The following is a 14,759-nucleotide window of genomic DNA, read 5'->3' on the forward strand; positions in this document are numbered from 1 at the left end:
AACCCTACCTCTAACCCTAACCCTACCCCTAACCCTACCCCTAACCCTACTCCTAACCCTAACCTAACCCTACCCCTAACCCTAACCCTAACCTAACCCTACCCCTAACCCTACCCCTAACCTAACCCTAACCTAACCCTAACCCTAACCCTACCCCTAACCCTAACCTAACCCTACCCCTAACCCTAACCTAACCCTACCCCTAACTCTAACCTAACCCTACCCCTAACCCTACCCCTAACCCTACCCCTACCCCTAACCCTACCCCTAACCCTACCCCTAACCTAACCCTAACCCTACCCCTAACCCTAACCCTACCCCTAATTTTAGCCCCAACTGCTGTTCTCCTGCCGGCCGGCAGATGGAGACAGATGGCGGGTGCACTGGGCATGCGTCCGCCATGTTCTGCTGCCGGCGGCCAGGAGGAGCAGCAAGAGGATCCAGGGACCTAGGTGAGTATGCTAGGGTCCCCGAATCCCCCTATTTCTCTGTCCTCTGATGTGCGATCACATCAGAGGACAGAGAATTACACTTTACTTTTTTTTTTTTTTCTTTTTTTTTTGCGGTCGCCGGTAAACAGTTAATTACCGGCGATCGCAAAACAGGGGTCGGTAATACCGACCCCGATCGTGCTCTTTGGGGTCTCGGCTACCCCCGGCAGCCGAGACCCCAAAGATTCTCCCGGTGCCGGCCGGCGGGCGCACTGCGCATGCGCCCGCCATTTTGAAGATGGCGGCGCCCACCGGGAGACACGAGGAGCATCGGGGGAGCTAGGTGAGTATTGGGGGGCCACCTGGGACCCCTTTTCTCTGTCCTCCAATGTGCGATCACATCGGAGGACAGAGAAATTAAAAAGAGATCGCTTTTTTTTTTTTTTTTTTTTTTGCGATCGCCGTAAACGGTTAATTACCGGCGATCGCAAATGCGGGGTGGGTTAAAAACCCCCCGAATCATGTTCTCTGGGGTCTCGGCTACCCTCGGCAGCCGAGACCCCGGAGAAAATCGGCCTCTGGGGGGCGCTATGGACTTTTTCCACAGCGCCGTTAATTAACGGCGCTGTGGTTTAAGTACCCTTAGCGGCCGCCGTTAAAAGGCGTATCGGCGGTCGCTAAGGGGTTAATAGTACCCCACATGTTTCTAATTCAAGTTGATTAACAGTGTCCTACACAATTGTACGTCTAGTTGACTAACAGTACCCTACAGGTTCTTGTTGAGGCTGAATAACATAACCCTACACAATTCTAGTTGGACTGATTAAAAGTACTAGTTTATTAGCAGTACCCTAAATGATTCTACAGGGTGGCCATTTATATGGATACACCTAAATAAAATGAGAATGGTTGGTGATATCAACTTACTGCTTGTGGCACAATAGTATATGGGAGGGGGAAAACTTTTCAAGATGGGTGGTGACCATGGTGGCCATTTTGAAGTCGGCCATTTTGGATCCCACTTTATTTTTGCCAATGGAAAGATGGTCATGTGACACATCAAACCTATTGGGAATTTCACAAGAAAAACAATGGTGTGCTTGGTTTTAAGGTAACTTTATTCTTTCATGAGTTATTTACAAGTTTATGACTACTTATAAAATGTGTTCAAGTGTTACCCATTGTGTTGGATTGTCAATGCAACCCTCTTCTCCCACTCTTGACACACTGACAGCAACACCACAGAAGAAATGCTAGCACAGGCTTCCAGTATCCGTTGATTCAGGTGCTGCACATCTCGTATCTTCACAGCATAGACAATTGCCTTCAAATGATCCCAAAGATAAAAGTCTAATGGGTCAGATCGGGAGACATTGGTGGCCATTCAACTGGCCCACTACAGCCAATCCACTTTCCACGAAACTGTTCATGTAAGAATGCTCGGACTTGACACCCATAATGTGGTGGTGCACCATCTTGCTGGAAAAACTCAGGGAACGTGCCATCTTCAGTGCATACAGAGGGCAACACAACATCATGTAGCAATTTCAGATATCCAGTGGAATTGAGATTTCCATTGATGAAGAATGACTTTTATCTTTGGGGTCATCTGAAGGCAATTTTCTATGCTGTGAAGATAGGAGATGTGCAGCATCTGAAACAATGGATATTGGAAGTCTGTGCTAGCATTTCTTCTGCGGTGTTGCTATCAGTGTGAATAAGTAAAGTTGGATCCAAAATGGCCTACTTCAAAATGGCCGCTATGGTAACACCATCCATCTTGAAAAGTTTTCCCCTCCCATATACTAATGTGCCATAAACAGAAAGTTGAAATCACCAACTATTCCCATTTTATTTAGGTGTATCCACATAAATGGCCCACCCTGTACTTCTAGTTGATTAACAGTACCCTACACGATTGTACTTCTACAAATTGATTAACAGTACTGTGCACAATTCTACTTCTAGTTGATTAGCAGTACCTTACACGATTCTCAGTAATATCTCTGGCCCGCTCTCAACAATTTGGACAGGAAAATGTTTCATACAATCCACAGTAAGGATGCCCACAGCGACATTCAATGCCACATACCCACCTGATTTTTTAGCAATTCCCATTAATTAGCGATGGTTCACCCCTAATCAGGGAAGACATATTCTGCTTAGTAGGCATCTTACAAAGTTGCCTCTAATTCAACAGCTTCCTTACATCCTCAGTACACTCTGGGAAAAAAGTACTTTTTACCCATCTTGCAAAATAGGACAACAAAGTAACCAGTAGGGCAGGAGTTCAACTCTCTCAGACGTCTTCAAATGTTTTACATCTTCTTTAATGCTATACAGGGGGAGTATTAGTGTTGGTCAATTGTTTAAAGGGAATCTGTTACCCCCAAAATTGCAGGTGAAGTAAGCCCACCGGTATCAGGGGCTTATCTACAGCATTCTGGAATGCTGTAGATAAGCCCCCCGATGTATCCTAAAAGATGAGAAAAAGACGTTAGATTATACTCATCCAGGGGCAGTCCCGCTGCTGGTCCGGGTCCGGCGCCTCCCATCTTCATCAGATGACGTCCTCTTCTGGTCTTCACGCTGCGGCTCCTGCGCAGGAGTACTTTGTCTGCCCTGTTGAGGGCAGAGCAAAGTACTGCAGTTCGCAGGCGCCGTGCCTCTCTGACCTTTCTCGGCGCCTGTGCACTGCAGTACTTTGTTCTGCCCTAAACAGTGCAGACAAAGTATGCCTGCACAGGAGCCACAGCGTGAAGACCAGAAGAGGACGTCATCTGATGAAGATGGGAGGCGCCGAACCCAGACCAGCAGCGGGAACGCCCCTGGGTCAGTATAATCTAACGTCTTATTCTCATCTTTTAGGATACATCGGGGGCTTATCTACAGCATTCCAGAATGCTGTAGATAAGCCCCTGATGCTGGTGGGCTTACCTCACCCGTGATTTTGGGGGTGACAGATTCCCTTTAAAGATGCTCAGGAGTTTCTGGAGGTGTCTTCATTATACTCCTGAATGGAGTATAATAGCACAGCACCATTTATTGTATATTGGTCACTCTCAGGTACTGCTGCACAGCATCTAAGTGAACAGGAGCTGAACTTCAGTAGCCAGAATTGGACACTACACAGTACATTTTTATGTACATTTTTATGCCTCTTTATTTCAGATTTTTTTCCCCATTCATCTGAATGGATGAAAAATGCTGCAAAAAGGTTGAAAGACTTTACCAGCTGCAAATAAAAATACACTTTGATGATTTAAATACAAAAGAAAAAATAAGCAGCATGAGATGTCATGGAGTTTCCAAGCACTGAATGCTGTCATCTACCCATTGGATACATGGGAAATATAATATTCGTGTTGTACCCACACGATTGCTAGAACTAGAAAGCGCCTATGCTTTCCTACTAGGAGGACCTTTGTGCTGTGGGGATGAGTTGTTATAAATGGTGGCCAAGCACAGCTGCCCTATGCAACTTAAAGAGACCCTGTTATGTTTACATGAAGTCCAATTTATGGACAGCATGGTATAGAGAAGCACAACGATACATATGTTGGTTGGACAAGACTCAGTATAACTTGTCTTTCATAGTTGTTTGTATGCATAAGCACAGTGATTGATAGCTGCCTCTGCATACCCAGTCATACAGGGAAGACTGTCAATTATTGAATAAACCAGAAGAGAAACATTAGGTGGGTTATTTGCACTTTTTCTTTTGTATGTGGTTTAATCCTGATGAAGTCTGAAGACTTTGAAACGCATTGATAATAAAATCACATCTAGTCTACTTTGTAATCCTTGACCAATCTTTCGGATCTCCATCAGCAGCGCATACTACTCACCTATTGTTTCTCTTCTGACATTTCTTTGGGTTTTCAACCCCTGGGACTGCAGTAGCTGACAAATTTAGGTTTGTGCCTCGTTGTGTGATACAAGACTTTAGCAGGTGAGCAATTCCCTGCAGCTTATTTCCTTTATCATCAGATAAGACCCTATTGCCAATCTTGCTCCTCAGCTTTTTCTAACAAACACCAGGGCTTTCAGAGACTAAAATGTAAATTTAACGAAAGTTTACCCACAAAAATGTATATTACTCTGATCAGCTCCTCTTGCCTAATAGCATTCTACCTGCAGATCAGATACCATTTGCAATATGAAAGGTTCCCTTTAATGGGAGGTATGAATATGCACTTACACTAAGATGTCCAAGTGTTTTCACTTTAAAACTTTCTTAAAACACTTCGAAAAGATGCAATTTTTTGCGCAAAGTGCAATTATGCAAACATTTTACTAATAATAGCATTTTCACACCAGTTTGAAGCAGCTCTTCCAAAATGGGCAAAACTTGTTAAGAGCTGGGGAAGGGAAGAGGCATGCCTATGCCCACCCATCAAATTCATTGAAAGCAGGAAAATACATTATGCCAGAAATGTTAATCCAGTAGAGAGGATTTGATGGCGTGTGCTAGTCTATAGATGAGTAACATACAGTATTGTCTAGTTAGACTAATCAATACCCCAATTCAAATCAATAGTGGTCGAATGTACAGTACCACTATACAGTACACAGGATACAGTGCTGTGCAGCCTCGCAAGTGGTCAGTTGCAGCCGCCAATACTGAGAAAAGCTGACTCGTGAGGGTGCCGGGTGTCGCAATCCCCACCGATCAGACATTGATGACCTATCCTAAGGATCAATGTTAAAGTAGTGGACAACCTCTTTAAGAAGGGCATGCAGAATTCTGGAGTAATTGCTTGGATAAATCGAAGCCTTTTATAGGCTGTATTTAATTGTTACCTGTATTACATGTATTAGATAAGTATATGATCCTAAAGTATAATTGGTCTCATCACCTCTAATACTCTAATGTCTCATGCGGTTTGCACTATAATATACATCTTATAACAAGAAAAGATTTAATTTGGTCGTGGATGCTTTGGTTTAAAATGACAACTATTTCATGTAGTGAGTATGACCTGATGGGAAATTCAATTATGTTTTTATGTACCACTTCCCGGCTGTCACCAGATGAGTTATGACCACATTAGAATGTAATACAATGTTAGGAAAATGAAGGACAAAAATAATATACAATGAGATGAACTATAAAATCAGTTCAATCTTGTCTTTGCAGATAAATCATGGATGCACACCCCTGAAGCTTTATCAAAAACCTTCATTGCCTACAATGTTAAGGTAAGCACTGTGTCATTTCACCAAACACGTCAGATGGTTTATATCTATAAACACATATTGAATTCTGTCCTCTTATGGACTCCTTTCTGCTGTAGATAATGGCTGTATGGTAATGTGTTCTACACTGAGTGATTGAGTGAGATTCATTAGGATTGAGAAGTAGAAAGGTTAACGCTGCACCATACACCACAGTCTATATCGATGTAGAAGAGCAAGGTTTCATTTACACATTTCATTTAAAACTTTTGTAGTTACTTTAGGTTTGTGCGTTTCCTCATTTACTATGGACGGTGTGAAATCGTGCAGACCTCTCACACTGAGACCAGATGCACCTGCGTAGTTGGCAGACTGAGTACAAACCAATATTCACACACCGACACTCCACAATTTCATAAATGCCTATAGGGCTCAGAGACATCTGCAAAATATGCTGGTGTGAATCAGACATTATTTTTTGCTAAAATGTAGTGAAAAAAAGGCAGTATTATTCCACTTTTTATCAAAGAAGTGACAGAGAACAACAACGAGTAGGATGTCTTGGAAAGGTGAGATGTGAAGCCATAAATCAGGACCGGAGAGTAATTTTTATTTTGCATGGTAACAGCTTTGTGCCTCTATTCATGTCACAATAATACTATTATCAAATTGTCCTTTTTTTCATACAGTATATTGATTGCAGATTCTGAATTATACTTTATTTTTTAGTATTGTGTTCACACCCAATAATCTAAGGTAAAGAGAAAAAACTTCAACTAATAAGAAGCCGTGATCTAAAAGGTTTCCTACTGAAACCTTTAGACTCTTCAATTTTGTAAAACATACAAATAACCCCAACATTAGATAACACTGTGTTACACTGGTGGTTGAATCTGCTCTGTGACTCGGTGGCTTTTGAGCCCGCATGGACACAGGGACACGCGGATGCTGACCGTAGTTAAGGAGGAACGGGGTCTGTCCCATGGAGTCGGCTACGGCATTGTTCAGCGCAAACTTCGCCCACGGTAGCAAGGATGCCCAGTCATTCTGCCGGGCTGAAATAAAATGTTATGTGATATATAGGTTTGAGCCGGCTTTATCCATTCCATGGACACTTTGTTTGTTTATGTTTGGTCTTGTTTGAATTTTTAATTTTTGATGTCAAATAAATAATTATTTTTTTTAATATATTTATATGGGTCTCTTCATGCAGCCAAGATAATGTAAGTCCGCCATTGGTAGGATGAAACAAAATGTTGCAGGTATGTGGCCAGGGTCTCTTTGGCCCTCTCTACCAACCCATTTGTCTCAGGATGCTAAGCCGAAGAGAGATTCAACTCAATGCTGAGTAGACGACAGAGCTCTCTCCAGAACCGAGACGCAAACTGGGGACTCCGGTCACTGACAATTTTGTCAGGCATACCGTGTAGGCAAAAAATGTGCTTAATGAACAACGCCACCAAGGCATGTGCAGAAGGTACCTGGGGAAGAGGCACCAAGTGCACCATTTTGGAAAAATGGTCAGTGACTACCCAGATGACGGTGCAGCTACGAGACTTGGGTAATCCTACCACAAAGTCCATCCTGACCATTTCCGAGGGCCTGTCTGCCACCTACTTGGGTAAAGTAACCCAGCAGGCCATTGCTGGGAAGACCGATTCTTGGCGCAGGAGACACACGCCTGAATATAGTCTCCGACATCACGGGCCATATTTGGCCCCCAGTATGTCCTCGCCAGGAGCTAAGATGTCCTCTTGGTCCCAAAATGTCCACACACCCTGGACAAGTGAGCCCAAGAGAGAACCTCTGGTCACAAATGGACTTAAAGTCTTCCTTCAACCTTAATAACTATGTTACTATGTGAATAACTATGTTACTAAATTAGGTGGTACAAAAGTCTTGCCCGCGGGCACAGACTCTAATGAGATCGGGGCTACAGTTCTCAGGCTCTCTGAAGGAACAATTAGCTCAGGCTCCTCCTCCTCTGATGACACTACAGAGAGGGAGAGAACATCGGCACGAATGTTCTCCCTGAAAAGAAAATGGAGGGAGAAGTGGAACCGAGAGAAGAACAAGCACCATCTAGCCTGGCAAAAGTTTAACCACTGGACAGTTTTTAAGTACACCAATTTTTTGTGGTTGGTGTAAACTTGGAAGGGAAAACGAGCTTCCACCAGGAGGTGTCTCCACTCCAAAAAGGCCAACTTCATGGCTAGCAACTCCCTGTCCCCCATGGAATAATTCCTATTTGCCAGTGTGAAGGTCTTGGAGAAGAAGAAGCAAGGATGCTTCCGACCTTGAGCATCCTTCTGGAAGAGGACTGCTCCAGCACCGATGGAAGAGGCATCCACCTCCATAATAAATGGTTTATCAACATCAGGGCGATGTAAAATGGGAGTGCTAGCGAAGTGTGACTTGATAGAGAGAAAGGCCTTGGAGACCTCCTACGACCACAATTTGGGAATTGCTCCCTTCTTGGTGAGGGCAACCAGGGGAGCTACCAAAGTTGAGAAGTGGGGAGTGAACTAGCGATAATTGTTGTGAATTCTGTGGCCAAGCTCCCTCCTGTGGTCGAGAGTGGTACTTCGGCTGGTTCTGTCTATGAGCTTCCTTTGGTGGATGAGAGTGGTACTGCGGCTTCTGAGTTTCCTTCCTCAGGTGATGAGGTTAAGTCATTAGGTGCTGCTCTATTTAACTCCACCTGGTGCTTTGATCCTGGCCTCCAGTCAATGTTCTAGTATTGGTCTTGCTTCCTCCTGGATCGTTCCTGTGGCCTGTCTATCCTGCATTAGCTAAGTTTTGCTTGTGTTATTTTTGTTTGCTATTTTTTCTGTCCAGCTTGCTTTATTGGTTTTTCTTGCTTGCTGGAAGCTCTGAGACGCAGAGGGAGCACCTCCGTACCGTTAGTCGGTGCGGAGGGTCTTTTTGCCCCTCTGCGTGGTTGTTTGTAGGTTTTTGTGTTGACCGCAAAGCTATCTTTCCTATCCTCGGTCTATTCAGTAAGTCGGGCCTCACTTTGCTAAATCTATTTCATCTCTGTGTTTGTATTTTCATCTTACTCACAGTCATTATATGTGGGGAGCTGCCTTTTACTTTGGGGAATTTCTCTGAGGCAAGGTAGGCTTATTTTTCTATCTTCAGGGCTAGTTAGTTTCTCAGGCTGTGCCGAGTTGCATAGGGAGCGTTAGGCGCAATCCACGGCTACCTCTAGTGTGGTGTGATAGGATTAGGGATTGCGGTCAGCAGAGTTCCCACGTCTCAGAGCTCGTCCTTTGTTTTTGGTAATTGTCAGGTCACTTTGTGTGCTCTGAACTTCAATGTCCATTGTGGTTCTGAATTACCTGTTCATAACAGATAATCAATGTCCAAGAAAAAAAGTGTCGTGCCCGCACTGCTGCCTTATTCGATCATCTTAGGGTGTGCCTTGTAAAGCCGCTCCAGTGTAACTACCCACTCATCCATGCAAGGGCACTCCGGGTGCACAGCCAAAAAAGTGCATAACAATCCAATGAAAAAAAAGAAGAAAAGAAAACGGCTTGCACTCACCAGGCCCGATGAACTGTGACAGTCTTTATTAGAACATATGCAGCAAACTGGCGATAATAGTTAATGAACCCCATAAAGCGCTGCACCGCTTTGAGAGAATGGGGTTCCTGCCAGTCCATCACAGCCTGTAGCTTGGCAGGATCCATGGCCAATCCCTGGGCAAAGAGTATATAGCTCAGGAAAGGCAAGAACTCCTGCTCAAACACACACTTCTCTAACTTGGAATAGAGGGAGTTTGCCCGTAGGAGATCGAAGACTTTACAAACATTTCTATGGTGGGAGTCTATATCTGGAGAGTAGATGAGAATATCATCCAGACAGACTATGACTTAGGTGGTGAGCATATTCCAGAAGATATCATTCACAAAGTCTTGGGAAATGGCATGGGCATTACAGAGCCCAAAGGGCATCACCAGGTATTCATAATGCCCATCCCTAGTGTTAAATGCCATCTTCCATTCGTCCCTTCATGGATGCGAATCAGGTTGTAAGCACTCCGCAGATCAAGCTTAGTAAATACCCTCGCTCCCGGCAACCTATCAAAGAGCTCAGATATGAGGAGCAGGGGGTACTTGTTCTTAACGGTGATGGCATTAAGACCCCTGTAATCTATGCATAGACGTAGTTCTCCATTCTTCTTCTGCACGAAGAAGAACCCTGCCCCTGAAGGTGACACTGACTTTCTAATGAATCCTCTTGCCAGATTCTCCTGGATGTATTGGGTCATCGCCTTCGTCTCCGGGAGCGATATGGGTTAGCCTCATCCCTGGGGAGGCTCTGCACCAGGCAAAAGGTCAATAGGACAGTCTTAGGGGCAGAGAGGTGGAAGGGTCTCCACAGCCTTCTTGGAGAACATGTCCGCATAGGGCCAATACTGCTTGGGGAGAGAGGAAAGATCTGCGGGTACTTATGTAGTAGCAACCTGAATGCACTCCCTCAGACATCTGCCCTCACAGGATTCACTCCATCCCAAAATTTTCCGTGTGGACCACTTTATATGGGGGGAGTGGAAACTTAGCCAAGGTATCCCAAACAGGACCTCAATTCCCTTGGGAATGACAAGCAGGAAGATAATTTCCTGATGGGACAACGACTTAGAAAGGGTAAATGGAATGGTTTGATGTATTATCTGTGAGGGCAGTGTCGACCCATTTACCACTCGTACGGTCACTGGTTTGGCGAGCATCATCAGGGGTATTGCGTGCCATTGGGTGAAGGCAGATGACATGAAATTGTCCGCCGCCCCGGTATCCACGCAAAAGCTCTACCGTATGAGTTGATGGGCCTCTTGTAATTGTCCCCTTGAAGGACAGTTGGAGGAAACCGCTGCTGTGTCTAGTGACCCACCTCCTATGGTCACTAAACGGGGACATTTTTCTGACCGCTGAGGACATCTGGAGGCAACATGTCCTGACTGCCTGCAGACATGACATATCTTGAGTGCACGAGCAGTCAGGGACTTAGATCTTGCTCGTGACACCTCCATGGCCTCATGTGGCTCGGACGCCTGGACCGGAGATTCCAGAGGTTTGGCAGAGGTGGGAGTCAGCTGAAACCTCTCCCTACACTGGACCCACTCCAACCATTGCTTGTTAAAACGAAGGTCGATGCGAGTTGATACCACTATTAGCTCCTCCAGTGTGGCATTAATCTGCCTTGTGGCCAAAGCGTTCTTCACATGGTCAGCCAGCTCCCTCCAACTGAGATGAGCACTTTATCTGGCCACTCCAGCTCAGATGCTAAAGTCCAGAAGTGGACCGCAACATGGCTGACCATGGATGAGCCCTGTGTCAATGTCAGCAGAGAGCCATATCATGGGTGACTCGATGTCCAAAAAGACATATTACAGAGTGCTCAGGAACCGTGGAGCATTCTGCACCACATGATCGTTGCGCTCCCACAATGGCATAGCCCACTCCAACGCCATGTCCGACAGGAGGGATATTATGAATCCCACCTTTGCCCGCTCTGTGGGAAAACGTGCAGCCAGGAGCTCAAGGTGTATTGCACACTGGCTCTCGAATCCCCTACACAGCTTTCTGTTGCCAGAAAACTTATCTAGCAATGGGAGGCGGGATAAGGTCAGAACAGGGGTGGCAGCAGACAAACTAGCTGCAGCAACGCTAGCAGATTGAACAGCTACTGCGGTAACATCCACAGCTGATGTTGTGGACTCGAGAGCTGCCAACCTGCCCTCCAGCTGCTGGATGTACTGCTGCAGTTGCTGTTCGTCCGCCACTATTAGCCAGACCCTGGCATATGGTATAATGTTATGGCTGGCAGAACGCACCAAATAAATATATAGATAGCAAAAAGGTGCGTTCGCCGCCCGGGGTCCACCGTGCAGAGATGGAGCCTGCTGCTAGGTAATGGCGGAACAGGATGGCGGATGAACGCCGAACACACACGGTGAAGTAAAGCAAACTCTGTTTCTTCACATAGTAGCAATAGAAATGCTGTACCCTGTTAGCAGTCACAGGGCGCAGCAGCTGGATGCTAGTGGGATCCCTAGAACTCACCACCACTACACTGGTGGTTGAATCCGCTCTGTCACATGGTGGCTTTTGAGTCCGTGCCTGAGGACGCCCAGAGCAGATGCTGAGTTCAAACAGGAATTCCCACCTTACTCTGACAAGTGGTGTGAACGCAGGTGTGGAGCCACTATCAGGCACTGACTATTTGCTCCACTCACCCTAATACCCAGAAAACAACCAGAGGGAAAGGGATCATTAAGGAGCATTCACCAGAGTCATTCTCACAGCACACACATACATTGTCAGGTCTATACTAGCGCAAGACCTGGCGGCCATGCGAACCTTTAAGGCTGCCGTCACACTAGCAGTATTTGGTCAGTATTTTACATCAGTATTTGTCAGCTAAAACCAGAAGCCTAATAGTCGCAGCCTTCCGGGACCTTCCTGGTGGTCCAATCAGAGCCGCTACAGGACCTGACCTTCGACCTCCAATGAGAAGTCATCCCACGGGCATGCTCAGTAGACAAAAAGCAGGACGCTCGCCACTGATTAATGCTGGTTACAATAGCTGGACCTGGAACAGCAGCAGTAACCAGATGTACAGTGCCAGTTTGCGCAAGACACTGGGACTGATGTCTCTGCTGAGCAGGCTCCTCTGCGGCTGGGGAAAAATGGGAGACTGCAGAGGACATGGTTTGATATTCTCCCTGTGCAACGGTGGGAATTCGACACCTAATACACTGTTCTACATATTTTCAAAAGTTGTCAGTTGTTTGTCCCTTGCACCTATTGTCACTTTCATTTGCAATAAAGTATGGTACATTGATTCCCATTCTCTTTTGCTTCCCAACTGTAAAAAGTGATAGCTCTGAGATGAGGATCAATTGACTTGGGGTTATAATGTGAGGTTTAAGTGGAGCGCCTCCAGACACAGGGCCGCGGGGTACTCGGTACCGGGCCTTCTCTGTCTCGGTCCTGGGGTTGTCACGGTGGCTAGACCCGGTCCGTGACCCTGCTAAGGGGCGTCCAATGAAAGTTGATGAAAGTTTGTCAAGTGTTCGTGACGCCACCTGTGGTATTCGGTCAGGGTGACCGATGCTGCTTAGGGGTCCGCTGGGGTGATGGAATGGCAGCTAGATGGTATACCTTCCCACAGGTGAAGTGCTTCCCCAGGGCTTCCCAGTAGTTTAGGTGGTGATGATGTGAGGCGCGGTTAGTAACGAGGACACAGGGTTGCAGTCTCTTTACCTTTTTACTGAAGACTGTGTGTTGTAGTCCTTCCCTGCTGAGCACCACGGGATAGTTCTTTCTTTCTCCATCCCCCAGATAATATGGCTAGGACGCACCCGTATGACAGGTAGGCCTGGAGTTATTCTGGGACCCTAGAGACGCCCCTCTCCCACGATTGCCTCCTATGTCTGCTTAGGTGATTTAAGTTAGACAGCCAACCTATAATCAACTGTTCTGCCGCTGTTTGAAATAATGCTTGAAGTCTGTTACTTCCTCGGCGTTCCGGCCACCGGCTACGCGCCTCAGTAGGATGTTGCCGATCTCGGGGCACGACTCCTACTGGTTCTATCACCTTTGCGCTGTGATCTCGTTTCTCACTTTTCCACAATATACTTCGCTTCGTGTCCTTCCTTAGGATGCCGCCGCAAGGTAGTGCAGGCGCGGCTCCGTAACGTTCTGTCCTTTTTGCTAGGTCCCTGTCAGGAACCCACCCCTGACAGGTCCTCCCTGGATCTCTCCCAGGCTGCTTTCTGACTAACTTCCTATCCAACCCCCATTTTTACCCAAGTGTGAAGAGTGGCCTAATACATAGAGCCCTTTGCTCCCCCTGGTGTCCGGAGTGTGAAGTGATACCTGGTCAGGTGAACTCCTTTAGTGCAATCAGACATAACATCACTCCCCTCAGTGGCAGAGGACATTACTGCAACGACCAGGACTCTCGGGCGCTGCATAAGTGTTTCCTTAAATTTTGAGCATTGTAGTTACTTTTTATCTTTTTAGTGCTATAAAAAAATATGATTTCATTATTTTTCAAAAAATGTTATACGTATCAAACACAACCACACATACAGTATTAGGGCTTTTCTATTTGTGGCCTAATATCAATCAGCATGAAAAGACAGGACCCTGAAGTGTCTTCCCATATAGGATATGTGTACAACGGCATCACCGTAGAGCGTGCAGAACTATGACAATTATTTTATACTATTACAACTCCAATCCAAGCTTTTGTTGTTGTCTCTGTGTAGTTTACAATACATCATATCACTTGCTCAAACAGCATATCTTTGCCATCTGGGTCTCTCTGGAAACAACACAGCCTTGATGGAGAATTGCTGATTTTTATGCATTTTCTTTGTGCTGTTTAAACAGCAGAATGTCTTTCACTCAGTTTTCAGGTCTCACGGTTGGGTTGTGTTAGCGAAATAAGTAGCCCATGAAGTTCAATATTCTGCACCATTAGACTTTAGGTGTAACTTATTATTCCAGGAGGAGCTGTTAGGTTCTCTCCATGTCACCTACCTATTGGAATCACCATTCAGAGGCGTAAAAGGAGCAGTTAGTTAAGGGCAGTTAGGTTTCTAGTATGTAGTAAAAGGAAACAACCTAAGCAATCTAATTTTGCGGCAAGCATTTAACACGTAGGCGAAGAGATGTTCTCATGAGGTTTTCAAACTAATATTTTATTGACAGATTATAATAAAATGAATGGGTGTTTAACTTTATGCCCATTGTTAATGCAAATTTGCTGAACAGGGAACCCTGACAAACAAAATTATGATAGAGTTTCATTAGTCCTGAATATCTTGCCAGGATATAGTGTAGAGACACTAAAGAACACATTGGTTATCTTTACTCTATTACCCGTGGTAATGTCTTGACAATGACTCTGCCTAAACACTCCTAAATGTAAAATTGCAGCCCTCTTCACCACCTATGCACACAAATTATTAACAAAATCATGACACAATAGCAAAAGATAAATACTTTATGCTAGAAAATTCAATTGGATGCAAAGCCATATCAACAGAGCACCACTCGGTGTAATTGCGGTTTCATTTTAAACACAAAAAATGAATTCCTACCCTAGCAAAATATTATCGCCATAAGGTGTCAAAAT

General features: G+C 45.3%; 1 protein-coding gene across 18 annotated transcripts in view; it reads left to right on the plus strand.

The window, feature by feature from the left end:
• The window catches only part of GULP1 (GULP PTB domain containing engulfment adaptor 1), a 1,948,673-nt gene that overhangs the window by 887,315 nt on the left and 1,046,599 nt on the right, over window positions 1-14,759 (plus strand). For all 18 annotated transcript variants that reach the window (XR_011314670.1, XR_011314673.1, XR_011314671.1 and 15 more), the window contains one exon: window positions 5,572-5,633. Coding sequence is in view for 12 of the 18 variants with exons in the window: in XM_069733778.1 (XP_069589879.1) it covers window positions 5,572-5,633 (62 nt within the window). In the remaining 6 variants the exon portion in view is untranslated. The remainder of the gene's footprint in view (window positions 1-5,571; window positions 5,634-14,759) is intronic.

This window comes from Ranitomeya imitator, chromosome 7 (genome assembly GCF_032444005.1).
Source record: "Ranitomeya imitator isolate aRanImi1 chromosome 7, aRanImi1.pri, whole genome shotgun sequence".
NCBI lineage: Eukaryota > Metazoa > Chordata > Amphibia > Anura > Dendrobatidae > Ranitomeya > Ranitomeya imitator.